The sequence below is a fragment of the Rhipicephalus microplus genome, chromosome 1 (assembly GCF_043290135.1).
Source record: "Rhipicephalus microplus isolate Deutch F79 chromosome 1, USDA_Rmic, whole genome shotgun sequence".
NCBI lineage: Eukaryota > Metazoa > Arthropoda > Arachnida > Ixodida > Ixodidae > Rhipicephalus > Rhipicephalus microplus.
The window spans coordinates 294407752-294430380 of record NC_134700.1 but is presented as its reverse complement, the minus strand read 5'-3'; the positions used below and the strand labels follow the sequence as shown (position 1 = coordinate 294430380).

Sequence of the window (22629 nt, the reverse complement as noted above, 5' to 3'; positions counted from 1 at the left end):
CCGTTGTGCTTCCCCTCTCCACCCCCTCCCGTTTACTACTCGACACGGTGGCAGCAAGTGCCTTGGAAAATGACACGGCCAGAGAAATCATATAGATCTATTACAGCGCTAACCAGATGGAACGTATTTACGGCGTTTTGCAACGTCGTGTGACGGCGTCGTTAGCGCGCCACGATTTCACGCGTCGACGCGCTGCAGCTGAAGCCCGGATGTAGGCGCCATATGTTTAGCGATTAACACGGACGCGTTCAGGATGCCACGAAAGTGTTACTTCATTGTCGTGGTACAGCGTGAACAAAGTATAAAGAACATCTTGCAATAGCAGAAAAGCTTAAGAAGTTAGCTTAACAAAAAACGTTTACTCGTCTTCCTTTCTTCGAATATCTCCCACTTCTAGACGTCTAGAAGTGGGAGTTATTTCCCATCGTCACGGTCGTCTTTGTATACATAGACGGCAAGCGAACGTTACTGCTCTACATCGTCACCGCTAGGTTCTATGCAGGCTGTAAAAGTAAGTTGATAATAACGCTGACACGACGACGAGATGTTGGGTGCCATGGCGCCTGTATACTTACATCTTGGACGATGTTTCTGCAAAAGGAAGACCAAAAAAGTTTTCAGGAGGTTAATATGGGGGATTAGAATTAATGCATACTTTTTCGCGTATACGGGCCTGCGAGACAACAAAAAAGCACTGCTCGTATACCTAGACAGACATAGGAGAGCATATTGCGCAACAGGCAAGACTAATCGGAGTGCCTTTCGAAGTATGACATCGCTGGATAGACAGCATGCTGTTAATTAGTACATAGAGGCTCACTTACTTGCAACGCATATGTGACATAATTATTCGCTTCTCTGCCCGCACTTTTCTGCGCTGTGCGTTTTGGAATTCTCGAAGACAAGGAAATTCACAGAATTGAGTATTGCACGTGCGTAGCATCTACTAGTGAAACAGTATCACGGAGCTATAATGATGCATTTTTCAATAGGGCTATTTAGAAAATCATGCCACGTTCTTATCAGCCTCTCTGTATTTCTGCAAAATGAAGTAGGATTCGAAATGCTACACGCCTTAAAGAGCGCAAAGGCTAATAAAGTTATACTTTTTCGCCATGTGAGCCGACATGCTTAAGTGTACGGGGTGTGAAAGGGGAGCAAGGATTATGCGGTACAGCGGCAGCTCCAAAGATGTTCCACATCCGCTCCATGCATCATCTCTCGTTGCTAAGCGAGGAAGTCTTCAAGAGCATTCGAGTGCTACGTGAAGCTTGCGGGTAATACGAGTGTGCAGTCTGCATTGCCATGAGTGGCACTGGCCGTTGCTCCATAAATAGACCATTGGCCCACGAGGAAGTTAGTGAGAAGACGACCGTTGTCATCATTTAGCCCAGAGTATAAATTTGTAGTGACACCAGTGACACCAAATAACGGTGACAATCTCAGTGACACCAAATAACTTATTGACTGCTGATACGTTAATTAACGACACTCTTCGTAGCTCCTGTGCGTCGCGTTGTGGGGTCTAGTAGTGAATGGGTTATTCATACCGCGTCGAGAACCGAGCCAAGTGCTGCACAGCACCAGGGCTGTTAAACAATAGAGTAGGAACGATAAAGCTTTGATGCTTGAAGTGGGCTTCGCTTTCGAACTTTTGATTTGCCGGAATGATTTTACCTTCACACCCGCTTTTAGAGCAAGTGCATCACCGCACTTGTCAGGGTCTGCGTAGGAACCGTGGTATACTGACGAGATGCTGACGTAAAAGCCATAACGAGTGAACACTAACGATAATAATGGGGCTGAGCCCGTTGCTGCAATCCCTCATGTGTTTGCTTCGAGCAACCCTTTCAAAACGGCAGCCACTGTCTACATAACCGGGGCCCTTCGTTCTGATCTTCGCAGCCCTAGACGGCAGCGAGGAGGCGCGATATCCGCAACGCGCACCAGCGGTGGCGGTTGAGAGAGGCACTTACATGGTGACCGTCGGGCCACGGATCCAAGTGAGGAAAGGAGGGCGACGCTTGATGGTCACCGAGCGGTCAAACCGTCCTTGCGCGAGGTCGGCTAGGGCTGGGTGGACGAAGGTGTCCCGTTTCGCGGACCCGAAGTCCGAGCCGCCGCCGTGAGCTCGTGCCACGAGCCTGCTCGCGCCGCCTCTTCTTCGCCTCGGTGTGCCTCCTCTTCTTTTTCTTAGTGCTTGCCCTCGCGATTAATATCTCGCACAACCAAAAATGGGATCCACATGCTAATATATTGAATATCAGGGACCAAGTTAGACAGCCAAGCTTTTTTATTTATTTATTTATGGTAGCAAATATATGGACACTCACGGTGTTTATTTGCAGTCACCGTCATGTCTATATCATCTTTATTCTTTTATGAGATTTTTGCAAGCACATCGCGTTAATGACAACATTTGCGGTGTTATGAAGCTAATAATATAGGGAATCTGGTGCACGCCCGTGAGGCGGCGTCGAGGCAAGCCCTTGACGTCCCCTCATGTGAGGCCTAGGCCCAGCCACCTAAACCTTCTAGTTTCTTACAATAAAACTTATTCCTCCTCCTCCTGGTGCTACTAGGGCTGCAACCAATGGTGCTTCTGCCAGCGTGGCAATGATAACAGGCAGTGCATGTTTGTTTGAGCCTTATGGAACGCACTAAAGCATTGGTCGAGGTTTCGTAGTTTAGTAGATAATTTGAACAGTGTTGAATGAAAAGTGCAAAGAATTGAATAAAAAAGAATACTCGGCAGTATATATCAAATAAATTGTTTTCACTGTGTGATCGCGTTAGTAGACCAGACTGCTGAATTAACCTGATCATAGCAATCTCGAACATAATTGTTCAATTCTAACTCTTTTCTTTAAAATATATATTAGTTTCGAATAATTGTTGTAGTGAAAATTACCATGAAGTACATTTTATCTTTAGCAATATGCCATACCTGAGGCACCAAAACTTAATATTATATTTTCTTCACGCAGGTAAATACAGTCATATGGTAGTAACAACTGCCCTTCTTCTAATATATGCGTACCATGTCAGAAGATAATGCGGCCTGCAGTCGCAGGATGAAGTTCAGCAGCTCCACTTCACCATCTTGACCCTCTCAAGAAGTTCTCAATGATCCATTCTTTTTACCGAAGCAAAATCTAAAACGCAACGTCAGCCAAAGCCACAAGTTTACTCGAAGCATCAGGTGCAAATATTAAACAAATCTGGGCACTAACCATCATTTCCGTGGTGGTTGTATATGATCACAGCGCCAGAGTTTTCCCTAGAATATATCGTAAGAAACTCTGCCTGTTACACTGAAAAGCTGAATTCTTAGATGTATTCTTAAAGAACTTGGACGCGGAGGAAATAGTATACAATAACTTCAATTTCTTTGGGCAGTAATTATCGTCCTACGGCGCTATTAGGGCATCCAATTTTTGAAGCAATGAGTTAGATCTGTAAATTGGCTTATCATAAAATCCCTAGAATTAGCCCGCCATTATGTAAAATTGAGAAAAAAATTATGAGGTGGGTCAACTTTTATTGAACGAAAAAAAAGTTGAATAATGTATGTAGTAGCCAAAGAATAACCATGAGTTTGTTAGCACTGAATTCATTCGTCGACATAACAATCGAATGGGCAGTCGCTGTCACTCACTGTCAAGCGCTGTACCTCATCGTCGATTTTTTTTAGGTCATGTTCATCTTCTCAATCGATGATGATGATGTTTGTACCTGACGTGGCTCATACCCAAAATGAAGGATAGGTAAAAAAAACGGTGTCGCAGAACTTTCAATTAGTATTTTGAGAATTACACATTGATAAAAATTGAGAACTTCAAATATAGAATGTATAAATTGCGAGTGGCGTACTGGTGAAATGAGCGAACGAATGTCTAATCTTTTCAGATCAAGTTCGTATGTTAATCCCAAAGTATACAATGGAAGACGTTATTAACACTAACAATAAGTATTTAAAAAATGCACGACTGAGTATCACATACGTTGTGTTGATTTGATGAAATCTCTACCAGTGCTAAACATATCTTTGTGACTTTTTATGACCCTGCAGTGATAACAGATTATTTCCAAACTATACGTTACTCAGCTTTAATTGAAGTACTCATCTTGACATATAGTACGCAAATAACGTTATGTGGGTTTATTTTTTATTGCCTGATTGGCAGCATAGGGGTGATATCGCAGCCCCAGCGCTCCATAAATGTAGGTCTAGCGGGCAAACTCGGCAGTATAACTTTTTAATCACTACTTCTGATTGTCTTAGTGAGTACCACATTCTATTCCTATAAAAGCTGGTCGTGTTCAAATTTCATCTGCGTTTTTAACGTTTCAATGAAATCTCTACGCACTAGATATTCCTGGCACGATTTTAAATACTGGGAATCTATCACGGTACTTCTTTTTCATCTATGCTGGCCTCTACAGAATGGTTGAGTAGTCTCCTTCCTCTCCACCTTTGTTTTCTATTTCACCCAGAAGCAGAAATAACCTTTCAGTGGAAGATTTGAACCGTCGAACACAGTGTCATGAAATAGGGGAGGAAGGAAAATAGAAGAAAAAGAATGGTAGGGAGGTTAACCAGCTTATAGGCAGCCGTTTTGCTACCCTGCGCATGGGAGGGGGATGGGTAGATAAAATAAACAAAGCACATTCGTCAGTACACGCGCGCACACTCAGTCATAGTCCAGTCTTGTCTTTCGCGGTGTGTGACATTGCTGTCACAGCCGCTTGTTTAAGTCCGTGTCACGTAGGAATTTCAACAGAGCTTTTGTCGCCTTCTTTTGCAATGTCTTATCTCGGGAACTTGAAAAAATAGTGTCGACAGACATTTGGCTGCTGTCGATGCGCGCAAGGACGGATGCCAGTGACTGTCTCTGGATGTCATACAGCGGACAGTCGCACAGGATGTGGTATAGCGTCTCTTGGCAATGACAGGCATCGCAGAGAGTGTTGTCGGCCTTTCCTATAAAGTTAATGCAATGAGAAGGAGGAGACAGAGACAGATGACTTGAATTGAATCGGAAAAAAAAAAAGATCGTTTTCTTGTCTCGTGGCGCCGCTTTCCAGCACAATACCAACTGAGCCGTGCTTAACATTCACTACATCAAACCTGCTGTCTTTTAGAACACCATTTTGGTGCCAGCTGCAGTGCTAGCGTGACACATCGAAGCATTCCGAAGATTGCACTGCACGTGCCGACTACTGGGAACAACTTTGTTTTTTTCTCCTCTTTCAATGAACATTCACGATTGACTGAATGATTCATCGATCGATTGATTGAGTATTTCATAACTTTATTGCGTTCCCGCGCAACGCACCCCAGCACGCAGTCGGCGACTCCCGCTAGCCAATAATCATTTGCATATGGTTTAGTCCCTCTCTTTTATACATTGTGCAATGTTCAGTATTATTTATTTAAATATTTTTCAAACATTTTTATGTTCTACATTATAGAGCCCTCTCGTTGTATGCGTCAGTTTTCCTGGGCGGAAAAACAATACTTCACTTCAAACGAGAGGGCCGATGGCGCTCAAGGTGGGCGACGTTCAGGATCCCGTGCTGACAGCGTGACCGCGTTCACCGGACGTCTTGAGGTTTGAGCGTTCCACCTCTCGACGTTTGGTCCAGCGATCGGCGGTATTGCTGACTTGCGCCCACACTCCCATACCACGCTGTAGAGTGTGCTCCTCGCAGAAGAGAATAGGGGCACCGCGAGGGCATCTGAAGTTCAACACTGTTTCTCCTCCGAAGTTGCTAATTTGGGTGGCTAAGCTCTTCTATCTGATCTGTAGTAGCTAAGAACGCCTGTAAGTCTCTTCAGATTCTTCAACAAACAAATTTGGTACATTTTGGAGCATCGTTAGGTTAATTTAAAGATGAAACACGGTCGCGTAAAAAATAAACACCATGTTTTGCCCGGAGATATTGCCGTGAGTTCAACGCATCTCATCGATCGAAGCCGAGTCTGGTCTGAGACACTATGACAGTGCCGAACGTGAGCTCGTCAATACAATGACATTGGTATGCCGGCGTCGTGCAGTCTGAATATAGTCCTCTTAAACCTTCGTCACACACGCGTTCCCTATTGTTCCGCTTCAGTCACATGCCTTGATACACTGACTATTTATTCGATGCGGATTAAGGAAAATGAAGTTTACTCGTCTAGACGTCTGCCTGGGCGGGATGCCTTCAAGGGCGCAATGCCTTGCATTGTACGTTCAGCGACACTCCCCTTTGCACACGCACAGTCGCGGGAGCTACGGGAAGTTCCGTTTTGCCGGCGAAAAATCTTCGCTATATTCAGCACCATAATGCCAGCAGTGTCATGCACTGCAAGGAGCCGTCTAGACACACCCGCTACGACACCGTTCTTCCTCTCCTGCAGCCTTTAAAGACCGGCCATCTGTGGTGCTGCAATAAGTAGTGACGTCTTGACACGACAGTGACGAGGGGGTGATTTTAAGGCACGCCCATCACTGGTAATGCAGAAGGATGACACGCTACCCGGCCAGTGCTGGTTGCAGAACTTAACGGGCAGGTATGTCGTAATTGAGCGACACTGCACGACAGCACAACTATCGGAGAGGACGAGGCGCTAGTCACACGCACGTTCTAGTCGCAGCAGCGTCTCCACGCGCTTTGCTTCCTTGGCTGTGGAGGTTCGTGTTTTTCTCTTATTCGCGCGCACCGCTTGTCTCGGCCATCAAGGCCGTAGGCAGTTGCGGCTGGACCGGAGGCGTTATAGGGCAGCATTGGATAACGACGCCAAGCAGCCACCGCGACGGGGGCCTCGGGCCAGAGAAGGGGGTGCAAGGGACGTCGGCGAGAGCACCCGTGGCATGCGATAGGAAACCAGTTCCACGAGTGCGTCTGGCCGGCCGGATGGCTTCTTGCCGGCCACCGGGCGCGTATTAGCCGCACCTTGAATATGCTTGGTGTCCGCACGCATCGCCACGGCGGCATCATTCCGGTTTCGATGGTCGACACCGGTGCGTCGTCCCTCGAATAACCAAGTGTACGCCACGTCCCCCCATTTCTAAGCACACGTGCAAACTGCCGTCTCGAACAGACCGGCATTAGCAGCTCCTCCGTTCAAGCTGCGTATTGCGTAATAATGAACGTTACCGTCACGCCGCCAATAGAGCACCCGATAAAGGACGTCGAGGTTGGCCTGGTCTTGGCACGGCGCGGAGTTTCTGTAAGTGACTCCGCGAGAAAGGAGGTGCGGTCGTGGCTTGTTCCGAGCCTGCGGTGCGCGCTGGAGTAGTCGTAACCGTTGTTCCGGTTGCGTGGCCATTGGTTCTCCTCCCGCGTGCGTACTCGGGTACGGTCCTCGTAGGGGGACCCATCATTACGTATCTGCTTTCGTCAAAGAAAGACCTTTAGCCCCATTTTCTCCCTATACGCGTGTCTGTGCTATACCCTGCTCGGGGAATTCGTATGTCGGCTGTCTACTTGCATCCAGGCCCCTGTAAAAAAAGAAAACAAGTGCACCGTTAGTGTTAATTTTATTTTTTTGACACTTACGTGGTAATTTTTTTGTTTTTTAAGAGAGGGTTGTTGCTGCTTATTTATGAAGAGCTCGTTGGATAACACACGCCCGCGTAATTATCTCATAATCACCAGCACGCAACCTAATTGGTTTGACGTAATACAAAGCTCCATTAACGACATCATCAGAACTTGAGCTTGTTACTTTTGACGTGTGCGTGGAAGCACTTGACAGAATGGCTTCGCTTATGAAATGCACGCATAGCCTGAACATTATTTTGGGCATGCGGTAATTGCTCGCGTGCGGGAAAACTTAAACAAAACGTCGTTAAGGTTACCGATCCAGAGCAGAAAGCGATGTGCAGGTTTCTCGCATGGAACGGAACGAAATTCTCCCTTATCGCAGAATGATCAAGGAGTGCAAGAAAGGTTTCGTGTAAGCTAACTCACTTGTACGAACGGAAAAAGGAAGGCAAAATAACAACAACAAAGTTTTACCTGTGTTGCTACAAGACGTGAGGTCCGCACAAAGAGGTTGCCCTTTCCGGGGTAACAACTCGCTAAGGGCACTTGCGCATTGTTTTCTCACGGACCGCCCTCGGAACAGAGGTCGGCGGGGTGACCACTCGGAAAGTGCGGCAATACGCTCCAGCCAGCCACTGTACATTTGCAGTCTGGAAGATACAACGGGGTTCGCCCCAAGGCAAGCCTTCGTGTTGAGAGGAAAAGAAATTACGCTCTGCAAAAATTACAGCTTTTGAGCGGCTGAAGGCTTTCGGTACGGCCATATGCGGAAGGAAACAATGGCCACCAAAAGCTTTGTCCATGCGCTATGTGAGTGGTAGCGATCAAGCCTTGACCTCTGCCGTGTTGTGGGAAGCGATGGCAGGAACAGTCAGGCCCTAAATCGCAGCTTTGCAACTGGATAACTGCCATGAATATTGATGGGAATGCTTTTTATTTTGATGAAAAATATCTAACGTTATCGATATGGTCATAACACCATATAGGTCGGCAAACTCGTTAATTAGTCGAGTCTCCCGAACTCACTCAGAGTTGGATTGGGCCGTGCGTCTTAGTTTGAGTGAGCCCGAGTAGGTAATATTTTGGCGAGTTTGAGTGAGTTCAGTGCAGAAAAAAAAAATTGAGTCCGAGCGAATTCCACCCTTTTATTTTTGCCGACCCGTGGTCTTATCGATTCATCTTCAGCATCACTATCAGCTTATACCGGGCCAGGTTTACACTCACGTCAAACCACACGTATTTCAACGCACTATCGTTGATACGCTACTTCAATATTTATTGATCAGAAGCACGAGGTAGCCTTGACTTTTCGCCGCAAACTCCAATTTCTTGATCTGCTTCTTTTATAGAAAGCTCTTTACTGCCCCTTATCATTTGTACTTGAAGGCACCGCTTATGTGGCGTCAAATAGCATTGGCAGAATCAATTTCTCACTCAAGTGGAGGCTCAGTCATATTTAGTTCGGCTCAGTAATATGTTGACGAGTTGCAGTGTGTCCGGTTGCGAAAAAGTTCACTGAGTCTAAGGCTGAATGAGCTTCGCTTAATTTTCTTTTTTGCCGACGTATGAACATGACACTACTCAAGATTCAGTGACGTGGTGTGCTAATGGGCTTGTATATGGCGGCGCACTTCACAAGTGTGGCGCCACATATTACGCATGTTGGCGAAGTAGCATCAATCCTAAACATGGGGCTATGGATTCAAACTGTGACGTCACACCTAACTACTGATTTCCGACGAAACTGCAGTTCACATAAATCATTCTATCGTAACATATTTCTGCAAGAAAAAAAAACAGCCATCCTCAATGCTGGGCATAATGCTAGCACAAGCAAGGTCTATTATTCGAAATGGTCGCGAAAGTTCGGGGGAAAAGCGGTTCACAAGCTATTGCCAGCCACATCAGCCTGAGGAGCTATGGGAGCGGCGTTGGTGCGTGACTCTGTATGGAGGTAAACACTAATAGTGAAAAACAATTTTTTTCCAAAGGCGAAGCAATCATTATGCTTTACAAATGACACTTCTTTCCCCAACACTATTATGTAGGTGTAATGATCAGAGAATTTGTCAGTTTTTTTTGTTATTGTGAGCATTTTTTTCCAGCGCCCTCAGCCCGCGCCACTATTACTCTGCAGTGCAGCCTTTGCACTCCATGGAAAGGCACGCTCGTAAAATTCGTCTGAACTGCGGAAGATGACACGAACGCCGAATAAAGCTTCCAAGATTAACTTTCCTTGTAAAGCCGAGGCAAACTGAATGGTAGTACACTTAAACATCGCAGTCGTGTGATATGCCGTTATTTGATAAGCTGGAGTTGACTTGAAGCACCTCGTGGAGGACTCGCTGGCGATCGCCCTAGCGCGATTCCTCATCAGGAACCTGTGAAAAGTAATTTGAGATCGCATTTTGCCCTAGTGCCAACAAAATTATGTCACTTGTTTACCAGCAGTTGTGTCACGTCCGCTTTATTTTTTGTTCCGCCGGGAGTGTTTCCTCCGCACACAGATGGCGCTAACCCCCACGATCAGCTGATCAGCCGCCATTTTTCGAGCTTCTGTGGAGCTTACACTACCAGTTATATCTAGCTTAGCGCAAGTTCGGCCAATGTCGAATCAGTTCGAAGGAACTGTTTCGTCCTGCTCTGAATCCACGCCGTAGCTTTACCAGTGTTTAGATGGGTTTTTAGCTCTCGTGCACGCGCACGCACAAACGCGCGCACACAGACACGCGCAATGACGAATGTGTACGTCAGCAGTTACATTTTTTTTGCCATTTTCCTCCTTTAATTGCGTACGCTTATGACTTACTGCTAATTTATAGCTCTTTCAATGGTGTGCACAGTGGTCTCGTTGGACTCGGCACGAGTTGGCGCCGTTGGGGGCCGAAGCGAATTCCAGAGGCCCCGAAATCAAAGAGACCGCACGCAGCACAGCGCCAAACGACGAAAGAGTTTAGCAAACTGGTTCACTTGGAGGCCAACGCTCTTCCACGGCTTGCTTGCGGGCGTGCGGCTTCTCGGCCCGCCCTCCTCGGATCGTACGGTTCAAGCGACGACGTTTGCTGCTCTCTTCTGGTTTACGACACGGCAAACTTGCTCGTAAACGTTCTGAACTATGATCCCTATACTGTGTTCCGCCACTGTGGCTCAGCGTCCGGTGTTTTCTCCGCAGAACGCAATTTCGTGGGTTTGGTCGCGGCGGCCGCATTCTCTCGGAACCTGTATATGCAAAAGAGGCATGTGGAGTGCGTTGGTGTAATGTGGCATAGTCGGGTCATTAACCTGAAACAATGCAGTGATTGAGCAAGGAAGGCAGCCGGATTGGTTCATTCTAAATCGATTCACCCGTCCACCACCGAATCCACAGCGGTGCACGTGCTTGACCACTGGTCCGAAGCTCGCGAGATCCAGTCCTTGAAGCATCGGCCACACTTCGATGCAGGTCAGAGGCCTCCGTGCTTAAGTGCATGCATTGAGACAACTTAAGTGCTTGAAATTTCGGGAGCTCTTTACTATAGCTTCTGTGATAAACATGTCGTTGCGTTGGGACATAAAACTCGGCTGTTTACAATAATCATTCCCTTACGTTGTCTGCAGGTTTACCGTATTCCGCTGCCTTACTGTTATTTGCACATATTCGCCCTTGTGTAGCAACTTCATGGCGAAAAGCGACTCTCTGCGGTATGTAAAAGGGCTGAAGAAGCGTTCTTCTGATCCTTGAATGCCGTTGCACATCACGATGGTTGCCTTATCAGACTTATTTCGCAAGTTTTGAAGTAATGCGGTATTTTTGTACCTTTGGCACGCTCATGGGCTATGTTGACATGATATTGGGAAGCGTGCGATCAAAGCCATTATTTCGGCGAAAGCGATGGTTCTCGACTGTTGATTTTGGTTGAATATAGGAAAGGCCAGCAGGAAAATATTGTCAGCATCTTCTTTAGTTTCATTTGTGCATTCAAAAATGCATTATTAAAGCCTCTGGTTAGCATTGGGGCTTCGTTTTATGGTTTGCTTAATTTTAGCTTTTCTAGTTATTTGAAGCACAGCGCCCAATTATATCCACATAGCACATCCACCGATTTAGTTAATCAGCCCTTGAAATATTGTACATCAAGGTGCAGACGTACTGAAGGAGGTATAATTCTTTGAACGTCCGAAATTTTATTTCTGAATGGCGACAGTCCTGGTAGCCTCGTAGGGCAAGTGAACTGAAAATTGCATCAACACAGATCCTAGAACAGCATGCAGGAATTATCAATTGGGTCGCATACTAAACAGGCATTGGATATCCGGAATAAAGTGGGAACTGCTCCAAAAATTTCTACGTCTTCTAAAGTCCCTGAACGTCAATTTTCGGCGAATAACTGAGTGGTGCATGCCGCTGACCGAAATCCCATTCTCCGGGTTATCCCACCAGGTCCACGAGCCTATAGTCGACCCGCATGAAAGCATGCCGAGAAAATATAGACATTATTATGCACTACGAGCTTGGTGGAAGAACTTATCTACTCCCGCACCACAAGCTCCTTCTTTCCCGATACCCTCCGAGATACTTCCTCCTGATATCATTTTGCAAGCTACGTATCTTGCAAACTACCTATGAGCAAATGCCAGTTCTCATCCGCAAGAAATATCATATAATATTGGGAAACATTTATTAATATATTTACAGTGAGAGGTGAAGATAGGGTGAGTCGGAAGGGCTCGCCTTGCACAAACACTATTTCAGGGGTCCCTAGTCTGGGATACATGTCTGCGGCGATGGTCCGGGCTCTGGCCATCAATGCCTGTTGGGCTTGGAGGTCGTAGCAGCCAAGCAGGGCAACTTGACAGTTTTCTCCTGTGGAGGGTAAAGGGGGGGGGGTAGGATTAGAGGGGCATGTTCACACAGGGCTATGCGTATCGGAAGACTTTTCCGCACAGTGCGGGCACGCGCCCAGGAAGTCTGAATTGAAACGCTTCAGTACTGACGGGCACAGTATACAGAATTAGTGAAAAGACGCCTCCTCCCAGGTGAGGCGTTTACAGAGGCCACTGGAAGCAATGATATCCCTAAATGTGAACCACCGATCACTGGACCACACGTTGAACTGACACGCTCTCGCCTCGAAGACTAGCGACATCCGAACCATGCTCTGTGTGAGCTCAGGCACACGGTATCCTCGACTAGACACGACGCAAACCTTGAATGACCATGCCGTCGCTTCGCTTTCTTTTGAACAAAGTTTATTTTCTTGTTTCGACGAAGCTTGCACGCATGTCGTTGGTATACTATGTAATTACTTTATTTATACGTAAACATGCTTTTCAAGGGACTAATTAGCTTCATTTCTTTCGAACCCCCCGTTGAGGAACGTTTTGTTTGTGAACATCATTTACTAGTATTTTTACTGAAGTTAAAGGAAATTATTTCGTTGAAAAATTACTCTTTTACAATACGGACGTCACCACGGTTATCGCGAACAGACGTTTGGTAAGCGAGAAGACGCTCGAGCATTGATTGATTGATTGATTGATTGATTGATTTATATTGGGCTTTAACGTCCCAAAACCACCATACGATTAAAATTTTATTCAGTCAATGTTACCAAAACAGCAAAACTATTGTGAAACATATGACGTCACGAGTGAAAATTCAGACACGAGATTTGAAAATGAGACCTTCACGTCAATTTTCTCATCTATGAGTAGTAATAGTTATCAGTTTGCCGAGTTAAAATAATTCGTCTAAACCAATTAACTGTTTCGATTTAGTGTCCCTTTAATGCGGATTTCACAACAGAAGGGTTTTGGTCAAATCTTTCTTATCATGATGTTAACGTGCTTTGATGTAGTAGATCTCGTCCAAACCCTGAAGACTAGTGACGTCGGGGCCATGCTGTCAGCCCAGGCCCACGGAATCGTGGACTAGGGACGCGAATATGTGTTCTAGCGCGACTGGCACCCATCAGGCAGCGTCCAGGAACGTACATAATTTAGGCTACGAGATCGTAGGCACATCAACATTTCTGGTGCACTCGCACCCTCGGTAACATTAACATTGCTTGTTGGAGTGTCCTGAATCCGGAACGCACCATAAGATTTTTTTAATGAAATAAAACTAAATATGGTCCACATTCAAACTTAAGCGGCATTTTGTTTTGAGATATTCAGGAAAGAGGTGTTTTGGCTTCTCTCATTGTATCGGGTTTTAGTGTGGATAATGAAATATGTGGGTCGGTGTAATTTCGATAACGCACATGTTTCTGGTGCATATGCCGGGCGATGAACTTCAGACTGCAATGCGCTTGAGCTGCGGGGCTTGTGCAGAAAGAGAAAAAAATTAAAGAAATATATTTTCTTGACCAGGCTGCTTAGGCCCGGACAGGGGCAATTACCCAAATCCAAATATCTCCAATTTTCAGCTCCACTCACCAGTTTTAACTGGTCAGGATTTCTCAGCGAACGCTACAACGCCGAATTTATAAACCTGCATCCCAGGAGCACTTCTCACCCTCCCTCTCAACTTCATGTCGCAGAAACGGGCTGCACCATCGTGGTTGCCCTGTCATTTGTGCCGTGCGTAACCAAGAAGCGGCACAGAAAACATACTACATGCACATATACTATACACTATACGCGCAATCAGCGGCCGTGACGGTACAGTATACTCAAGGATCAAAATACTAAACCATTTTTTTTCTATGTGTGTTAGTATAACGACTGCGGTGCGCAATTGCCCGAGATACGTCATGTGATGACGAGCCTGGTGTTCAAGGATAATGTTTGCTCGGACTTGCGCGTTCGAGTCGAAATTACGCCGACACGTCCTGAACTGAAGACGGTGGAAAGAGCAGTATGTGCGTCACTTAGCCCAAAGTTGTTTTGTTTCAATGCGTTCTCATCAGTACGGCGCTTTCGTTTCCAGCGTGGCTGCAGTGCGGGTGCTTAAAACAGTCAACATTGACCCTGGCGGCCACGCTTGCAACGACATGACACGGTTATCACGAGCAATTGCTCGCATGCCTCCTAACTTTCGTTACGAGGCATGTTAGGAGGCAGTTAAGAGAAAGTTAGGAGGCATGTCCCTATCGGAAAAACATCACAGCATATCCACGAAGTGCATGATGAGGAGTGAAGCTAAACGTCCATCCGTCCGTGCGTCTGTCCATCTAGTGAACGCTAGTGAATCTAGTGAAGTACCGCCATTTCGCATCTTTTCACCATATATTCATCCTATGGAAGTACCGCCATCCACCGGACATTTCAAGTAATAAACGAGAAGTGGCACGGCCGGACTAGAGGAGCGGCATGCGCGTACTTTACGGCGTGTGCTTCGTGTGTAGTTCCCACCTTTCACCACCGCTAGTTCATGGCACTGCAACCAAACTCTCGCTAAACCTTGCTAAAACCAAAGTGGTTACGCCAAGCGAGTTTAACGTGGCAACCATTTCTGTTCAGATAGTGCTCAAAGTGCGTCCCTCTGATACTAGATTTTTTTTTTGTAAGCTTCAAATGGAAGGTATATTTTATTGGAGATTAAGTCACCAATACTCGTCCCTGTAGCTTCTTTTGTCAGATACAACTATCTGTTTATTCATGGTTAACGTGCGCTGGTTTTCTCCTCAATTCAAAAGGGTACGCGCGTACCACTCCTCTATTCCGTCGATGGAGGTGGCTACCTACTATTACGACTACTACTCCATACATTGCGGACGCAAGACCCACGGCTTAAGGAGTTTCGTCCCTAAAATGGGGACGTCTTACCTACAATGTTTCTTTCCCTTGTACCAGGAACGGGACGCGCTCGGAAGCGCAACACTTCTCTTGCTGCAGGCAACGATGGACATCGCGTGTGAACTGTAACAGCGATAATCGGCAGAAATTAAGTGTGGCGAAGTGAAATGAGAAGTTACTCTGGTAAAAGATGAGACTGCCATGTCTGAAGCGGCTGACAAGTCCACCATCAGGAGATTTGTTGCTCTCCTGATGGTGGTCAGCCGCTTCAGCCGCTGATGGTGGACACCCGCCGAGGTCGGGTTTATGCAAGCATGCGCAGAAGTTAGGTAGCCGCAACCAAGATTCATGGAAGCTTCGCTTGAACATAATGTCGCGTTTCAATCTCGTAGCACTGTACATGGCTTCCGCATGTCTCTTGCGAGGTCAGCTCTCCGCCTCAAATCGGCCCCTCGCGAGCGCCTAAGTGGCTGCTGGCACGGACACCATGGTAGAACTTTTCGGCGGCGCCTTAACTGGAGCGAGGCGTCAGCGGCGCGACAAGGCGGCGGCTGCTCGAGCCAACACCCAAGGCGTCTTCGTCACCGCGGCGCGCTTCCTCTGCGCGCGCTTTGAGCGCTCGAGAGAGAACGCAGCCCACGCCCGTGCTTCCCGTCGCGAACGTAGCGCGTCGCGAAGCACTCGCCGAGTCACACTGAGTGTGCGCCGAGTCTGCTAGTATGACGTTTAAAAGCCGCAAAGTACACACATTTGGGAGTGATGGGTGTACAGAATAATGTAGAACATGAATTTCTCCTATCCGAATTAAGGATCACTTTCAGGAAATATTTGTCTTTAAATCCATCAGTTGGCGCTGCTTGTGTATTATTAGTTTATGTAGATCATATAAGCTCGTAGTTGTCATGGTAGCTACTTTACTGCAAACGTGATTTCGCTTCGACAGTAACTTTTGAAGATGATGTCATCGTGGGCCTCAACCAGCTCTCGTGCAGCAGGGCATGGTGATGTTCGATGAGGCTGGACTGCTTCGACTATTTTGTTCACCCGCACTTTGGCAACCCTGTGTATACGTAACGTTGACTCTGGAATTGCCAGTGCTGGTTGGCTTTGAACAATTTTTGCTTTGTGGCAGCATTTTTTATCGGCGGTCAGCGCAGCCATTCACAAAGCTGCTATAACAGCCGAAATGCATCTATTGAATTCTGATACTATCAGTAGTCGGCCAACTTTTCATACCGAGAATTCTGCGTGTGGTGAGCTCGGATGTGTATTTGGCATTTGAAAAAATCTAAATGCGTAGAGACAAAAGTTGCGCTTCACGTCAGCCCCTAAATGTTTACAATGTTTACCTCGGCATCATATAGTCCAACGCCCGCGTGGTCTTCCTTAAAAACCCTCGAGGCTCATCTCCTTCGTTTGTGTCTCGGCACATGTACTCCGGCAACGTCCCCAGCGAACTCGCCATATTGAGCTGATACCTAAAGATGAACCAGCCGGCACGCATTGCTCGGTGAAACGCGCTCGTGACGTCATTCGTCGAAAGACTGTAAAGGGAGCTACGAACACGCTCCATGTGCCTACGACAGGCTCGGCTCAAAGCAGTGTAACGTCGCCATGCTGAAGGCCGCAACTGCAGTCACGGTCTGCGGCGTTCCGTTAAGGTCCTCGCAATGTATACGGGGCGTTGGCTGGCTCGTTCACTGATGTAAAAGTAAAAGACGTGTACACTGCTGCTAGACGAATGCTCGAGGGAGGAAGAAGTAGAAGAGTTGAAGTCGTAGGAAAATGGAGGGGGGGAGCAAAGATGGAGGGTGTGGTTTCCGTGGAGGAAGAAGAGCGGCGACGCTGCAAATGAGGGGCGGTTCAACAAACCGTCAGCGGGGGCAAGACTCCAACCGGATTCCGAGCCTGCAGCTAGTCGACACCGGTCGGCGCAACTTCTGGCGCAAGACGCACGCGCCATCCTTAGGTGCTGCCGCTTCGGCGGCGCTTTCCGGCTTAACCACATTCCAGGCCGAATCAGTCTCTCTTTCCACCGTTTCCTCCTCATCCTCGTCGTCTACTTGTTCTTTCTCGCTGCCGTCTAAAAAGGAAAAAGGTCATGCAGCGTCGATAGCCGCTTGGGAGAAGCAAAATCACGCAATACGCGGGTCCGAAAAAAGCAAGAAAAAAAATCGAGTGTCTGCGAGGCGATGGCGGAACCTTTCGCTGGCCATAAACCCTTTTCCTGTTGGCGCGAGTCTGGCCCTGAAAGCGTGATTGGTTCGGGCGGTATTACAAGAATATAAAGGCATGAGAATATGGAAGGAAAAAGGACGACGATAAAAGGAAGAGAAGGACGACTCGTGCTGTGTGTTCATGAAGCTTCACCGGGGCGTTCTCCGCCACGCTGGCAATCGACCCCCGCCCGCCCGCTTTTCTTTTTTTTCCCTTCGGGCGTCGTATATGCGAATAACTACATTCACGTAGTCACTGCGCCTTGCTTTCTTTTTTTCTTTCCTGTACATGGCTCGGTTCGCTTTATGCGTGGCCCTTGGTAATTTCCCCGCTCCTTCGGAGTGCGTGCGCATTTCAAACGGCGTAATTTGTTTGCGAGCACCGCGTGCATGTTCGCGAGGTATTCGCTTATACTTCTTTCTTCTGGGTTTCTTTTTCTTTCTTGTTTCTATGTGTGTCTTCTGTGCGGCGGCCGGTGGCTGCCGCCCCTTCATTCCACGTCATTGGAACGTCTCATCGTGACGCACGATGGCCACCACTTTAACGATGTAGCAACCCTTCCTCCTTGCTAACGGGGCGATATCTTCGCTTCATGGCTTGCTGCGCCAAACCACAGATGGTCAGCCTCCTTTTACCTCGAAAAGGTGGCGGTGTGACAGTCTAACTAGTAGACGTTGTGGCGGGGTAGAAATTAATCAATTTTAATTGGATAATAAAAAGTGGGACCATTTTTCTCGCACTATGAAATTAGAATTTCAAAGTGCTGAAAACGCCATTTTTACACCAATGAGACGATTTGTACGTGAGAAAACGCACAAGGAAGAAATGCAAGGGGCGACGCCCCCTTGAACTTTCCGCACCACCTCGCCATGACGTCACAGACACCCTCGCCCCTGGCAGAGGGTGTCTGCCAGGGGCGATGTAAGTGTTAGTCGGTAGGGATTGTTGAAGTGTTGTTCTTAGGGACGTAAATTCTTGTCGTAAAAACATTCAAACTTTATTAAGCCACGTTGGCTAGTATACGCAAACGCTTTGAAATTTGGGACGTAACAATGACAAATGTGTCAGCCCAAAATTCAAGCACGAAAGTTTGACCTTATGTCCTCTGCTAATAATTATCACTATCATATCATGGCGGAATTGATGACTGTGAGAATAAGCAATCCACTTAAACTGTTTTGAATTAATGGATAAACTTTATTTAAAGTCCAGCCGTTTCCTTAGAGCAAGGCGAAGGGAAGAGGGGATTATTTCCTGTCCCGTTCCACACTCCATCTATCGTGTTTAATTGAGTTTCTTCAAGACTATCGAAACATACGCTGTTGAGGACACTAATTTTGCAATTTTGTCTCTTGAGCAACATTTTGATGACGAAAAAGCTGGCATCCATCAGTCTGTTACGTCGAACTGTGTATAACACACCAAGCATTGCGTGCTTGCACTTCGTATTGTTTTCTCTTTCGTATAAGCTGTGTCAGAGTAGCGTGTATGAAATTTTGTATTAGAAACCTATGACGAAATTTTGTGTTATAGAAAATAGACATTAAAAAACAATTTAATGTTACTTAGCGAGTTTTTGCAATAAAGCAGATTAAATCTATTGTCATGCTAATACAAAACATTTCCAACACGGTGCTTTCATTCGATGACGGGACACGACGGGGATCGTGACCGATGGCCTTCATATTTCAAGGTGACGTAAAAAAACGGTTTTCTGCGATCGTGAAAGAAGCACTGACCCTCGCTCATTCGGGTTTGATACCATGGAGCACTCTTGCAGAGACAATAATTGATTATAAACTTTGCGAAAAATACTGCATCATCCGAAGATGCGCATGTGCATTGACTAGTCAAGATGTACATTTTTTGGGCTGGTTGGTTTATATTCACCGTAAAACAGTGCCGGAGAAAATAAGAGACCATTCGAGGAGAAGGACACGCCTTGTGTATCCATACTTCTAGTCTGGTCTGCTGTTTTCCGCGGCGCTGTTTTACTGCAGTGCATAGACTACACTTCCGTCTTCGTATAGACCAGCCTTCTCTTTGCAGCGTACAGCGTGGCAACGTATTCCAGCGTCTATCAGCAGGTAAATGTGTCCTGTTTATAGCGTAAACACGTAAACCCATTAATAAGTGGTTTCTGCTCGCCAAGCGTGCAGTATAATTATGATTTTTTTAACCACTTGGAGGTGACTGCATCGACTCGGCCGTGGTTATGTCATATTTTACACAGATCCCGCCTTATCTGACCCCTCATGATACATCTTCAACAAATAATGTTTTGCCTGCTTTGCTCAAACAAATGCTTCGCCTTAACGTATACACTACAGCAAGTCGTGGGATCTCCTAAATTTATTTCTATATAACGAAGTCAAGCATGCTGTGTATCCGCGTTTCACTGGTAATATTCAAGTAACGTACATTTAAGTGAGGAATGTGTACATCATCAGAATATAATTATTTACATTCATGTATTAAAATGACCTGTGTTAAGACGAACACTAAATGAACAAGATATAAACTTTGAAAGATTTTTCCGCAACACCGTTTTCACTCAGCCAACGGCAAAAGAGTTGATTATTCATGCAAAAAAAAAAAGACTATGCATTTCTGTTATTAGCGAGAAATATTGAAAAGAAATGCATTTCATAAAGTAAATATAAAATATACATCGCCTAGAAAGAGTGGCTACTCCGAAGCCGTAGAGATATTTTCCAATATAAGTTAGCATAGATTTTCGTTTACTCTATTTTATATTTGCAATAAACGAAAACTACCTTCATTTCTTCTCAATATTAATTCGTGGAAGCGAATGTGTAAGCTATTATTCCCAGATATCGATCCGCACATGCAAAACTGTATGAAAGGAATTTAGGTACACACTTTTCACCGGTTTCCCCAAAATCGACGCAGATCTGATCAAGACCGACGAGTCGCTAACGGCAATGCCAAGCACTCTTGAACCATGAGTGCGTAATATGAAGCCGATCGACGTCCAAATCCAGGATGAATAATCGAGACACCAACGTATGGAATGACGTTACGGCTTCAATGAAAACTATGTATTGGGTTTTACGATAAAGAACGTGAGGAAACAGCCACGTTACTCCACGTATATGGAGATTCAACGTTCTGCACGCATCATACATTGACAATACAGGGATGCCGCGTTTATGACTCATCAGAGGGCACCAAGGGCCGACTTGAATTGCATTTTTCAGGGGTCATCGTGCATGAGCAGGATACATGAATTTCTTCGGCGACCCGTTACAATCAATGCAACGTAAAAACGTACGTGTGCAGGGAGACATATCTTCGCCAACGCTGCAGGAGAACTTTTGACGCGTTGTTTTCTGCCATTGCTGTGTGGTTCCGACTGAAATTATTACTTTTCCTCTAGCGGCATTAATTTTGCCCACTCCGTGGAATTTCTAGATGGACGTGCTGCGACATGATGTTAAATTTTAAAGTAGTACTGACACACAACCTTGAAGGCGAGATAACTTGCGGGATATATTTTTGAGGACAGTAGTAGTAGTAGCAGTAGTAGTAGAAACTTTATTGTACTAGAGGAAATTAGGAAGAAGGTGGGTGGTTTCCCTAGTTCAGGGCCCCCTTGGCATTTCGGCTCCCTGGGCCTGATCGAGCAGAGCAACTTGGCTCTCTCGATCATTGCTCGCAAGCCAAACCTTCCAATGCCTCTCAGATGGGTTTCTCCCTAATAAAGGTGAATTAATTTCGGGTGGCCTCAGTCTATACGTCCCGTTATGTGGGTAAGAAATGGCCGCTCCCAACACCACGGACATGTGTCCGGGTACTGCGTTGGGTTGATTTTGCTGAGAATTAGTAGATCAAGGTGCGTTTTTTTTTGTTTGTAACCGGCGCCAGTCTCTAACGTGCCTGATATCAAGTTTGGGTTGTGGTGGGATGAATTATTTTCTTTCTTTTCTTCGTGTCTCAACAATGTCGAGCGGGCTGCCTGGAGGTTCTTCGAGAGTTGCTATCGAGGACACACACGCATCATCTACGAAATATCAACGCATATAGTATAGCCTAGCTTATTAACTCAATTTCAAAGTGCGTGTACCGGCACCACACTCGTAATGCCCCTATGCTTTTCGTGTCATAGTTTCCTAAATATACACTAGAGGAAACTCTGGCACTAGTGTCTATGGGAGCTGCAACGCATGGCGCTTCAGCGATCATGTGAATTATGAGTATGACATGGATTTACCTAGTCTTCCTGCTTTACGTTCGTTCTGGGCTCGCGTGGCTTGACGCTGCCTTGTCACGAAAAAACAATCAACAAGTGTTCGTCAGTTACGCTTCACCACCTTAATCTTTTAGGCTTACCACTTCAAATCGGGTCATGAAGTGAAAAAAAAAAAGGTTTGTTCTTTCCTTCGAAACAAAACCAAAACGCGGCAACATACGAAGTCACAAGTGCCTTCGCCGCGCGCAAGCACGAAGACTAGGCAAATTCGTGTACTGCCCATAATTCCGATGGTGGCTGAACGGTCACAACGCCAGAGTCCTTTCTAGTTAATTTCAGGAAACTCTAGGAAACTCTTTTAGCAAACCAAACGACACCTGCGTCACGAGATTGTGTTGGCTGTCACGATGCTCGCGATGTATTATAGAAATGCTGATGTATTAAAATGGTGAAAGGCTGATGTATTATAGGAATCTCGGCAGCGCATTTTTTATTTTAAAAAAACGTGGTGCTCATGCGCAAGCAGTTTTTTTCCTTCATACAAACAACTTTGTTCATAAAGAAAACGCCCTGGGTCCCGCTAGAGTCACCAGGTCCCGCCTCACTCACCCTCGCTCACTGGATTTCGTGCTGAACGGTTGTGTCGCCCGCGACCTCCTCGGCTCCAGCGTAGCTCTCGCCGGTCGGCCCACCGTCCGCGAACTCCTTCGACCATGTTCCCACCTTCTTCTTTCCTCTCAAACTTTAATTCTCCCTCTATCCCTTTTAGTCCCCCTCTTAACCCATTCCTTGCGAGCTACTGCTGAGGTGTCGCACTTAGCTGCACACTGTTGTGGAGCTCACTATTCTCTTTTCTCCTAATTTAAATCCCATTACCCCCCCCCCCCGGCCGCCTCATCCAGTGTACAAGGAAACCCGAACTGCGACTTGGTGGTATAAAAGGT

At 46.3% G+C, this 22629-nt stretch overlaps 2 protein-coding genes across 2 annotated transcripts in view; one reads left to right on the top strand and one right to left on the bottom strand.

Moving 5' to 3' along the window:
- The window catches only part of LOC142764453 (uncharacterized), a 42927-nt gene extending 40710 nt beyond the window's left edge, over positions 1–2217 (bottom strand). Inside the window, exons 1-2 of the mRNA XM_075865204.1 lie at positions 1977–2217; positions 576–591 (exon numbers count right to left, since the gene is read on the bottom strand). Coding sequence (XP_075721319.1) covers positions 576–577 — 2 coding nt within the window. The 5' untranslated portion in view covers positions 578–591; positions 1977–2217. The remainder of the gene's footprint in view (positions 1–575; positions 592–1976) is intronic.
- Positions 1–22629, top strand: part of LOC119159430 (chitotriosidase-1) — a 201949-nt gene that overhangs the window by 26737 nt on the left and 152583 nt on the right. The window lies entirely within an intron of this gene.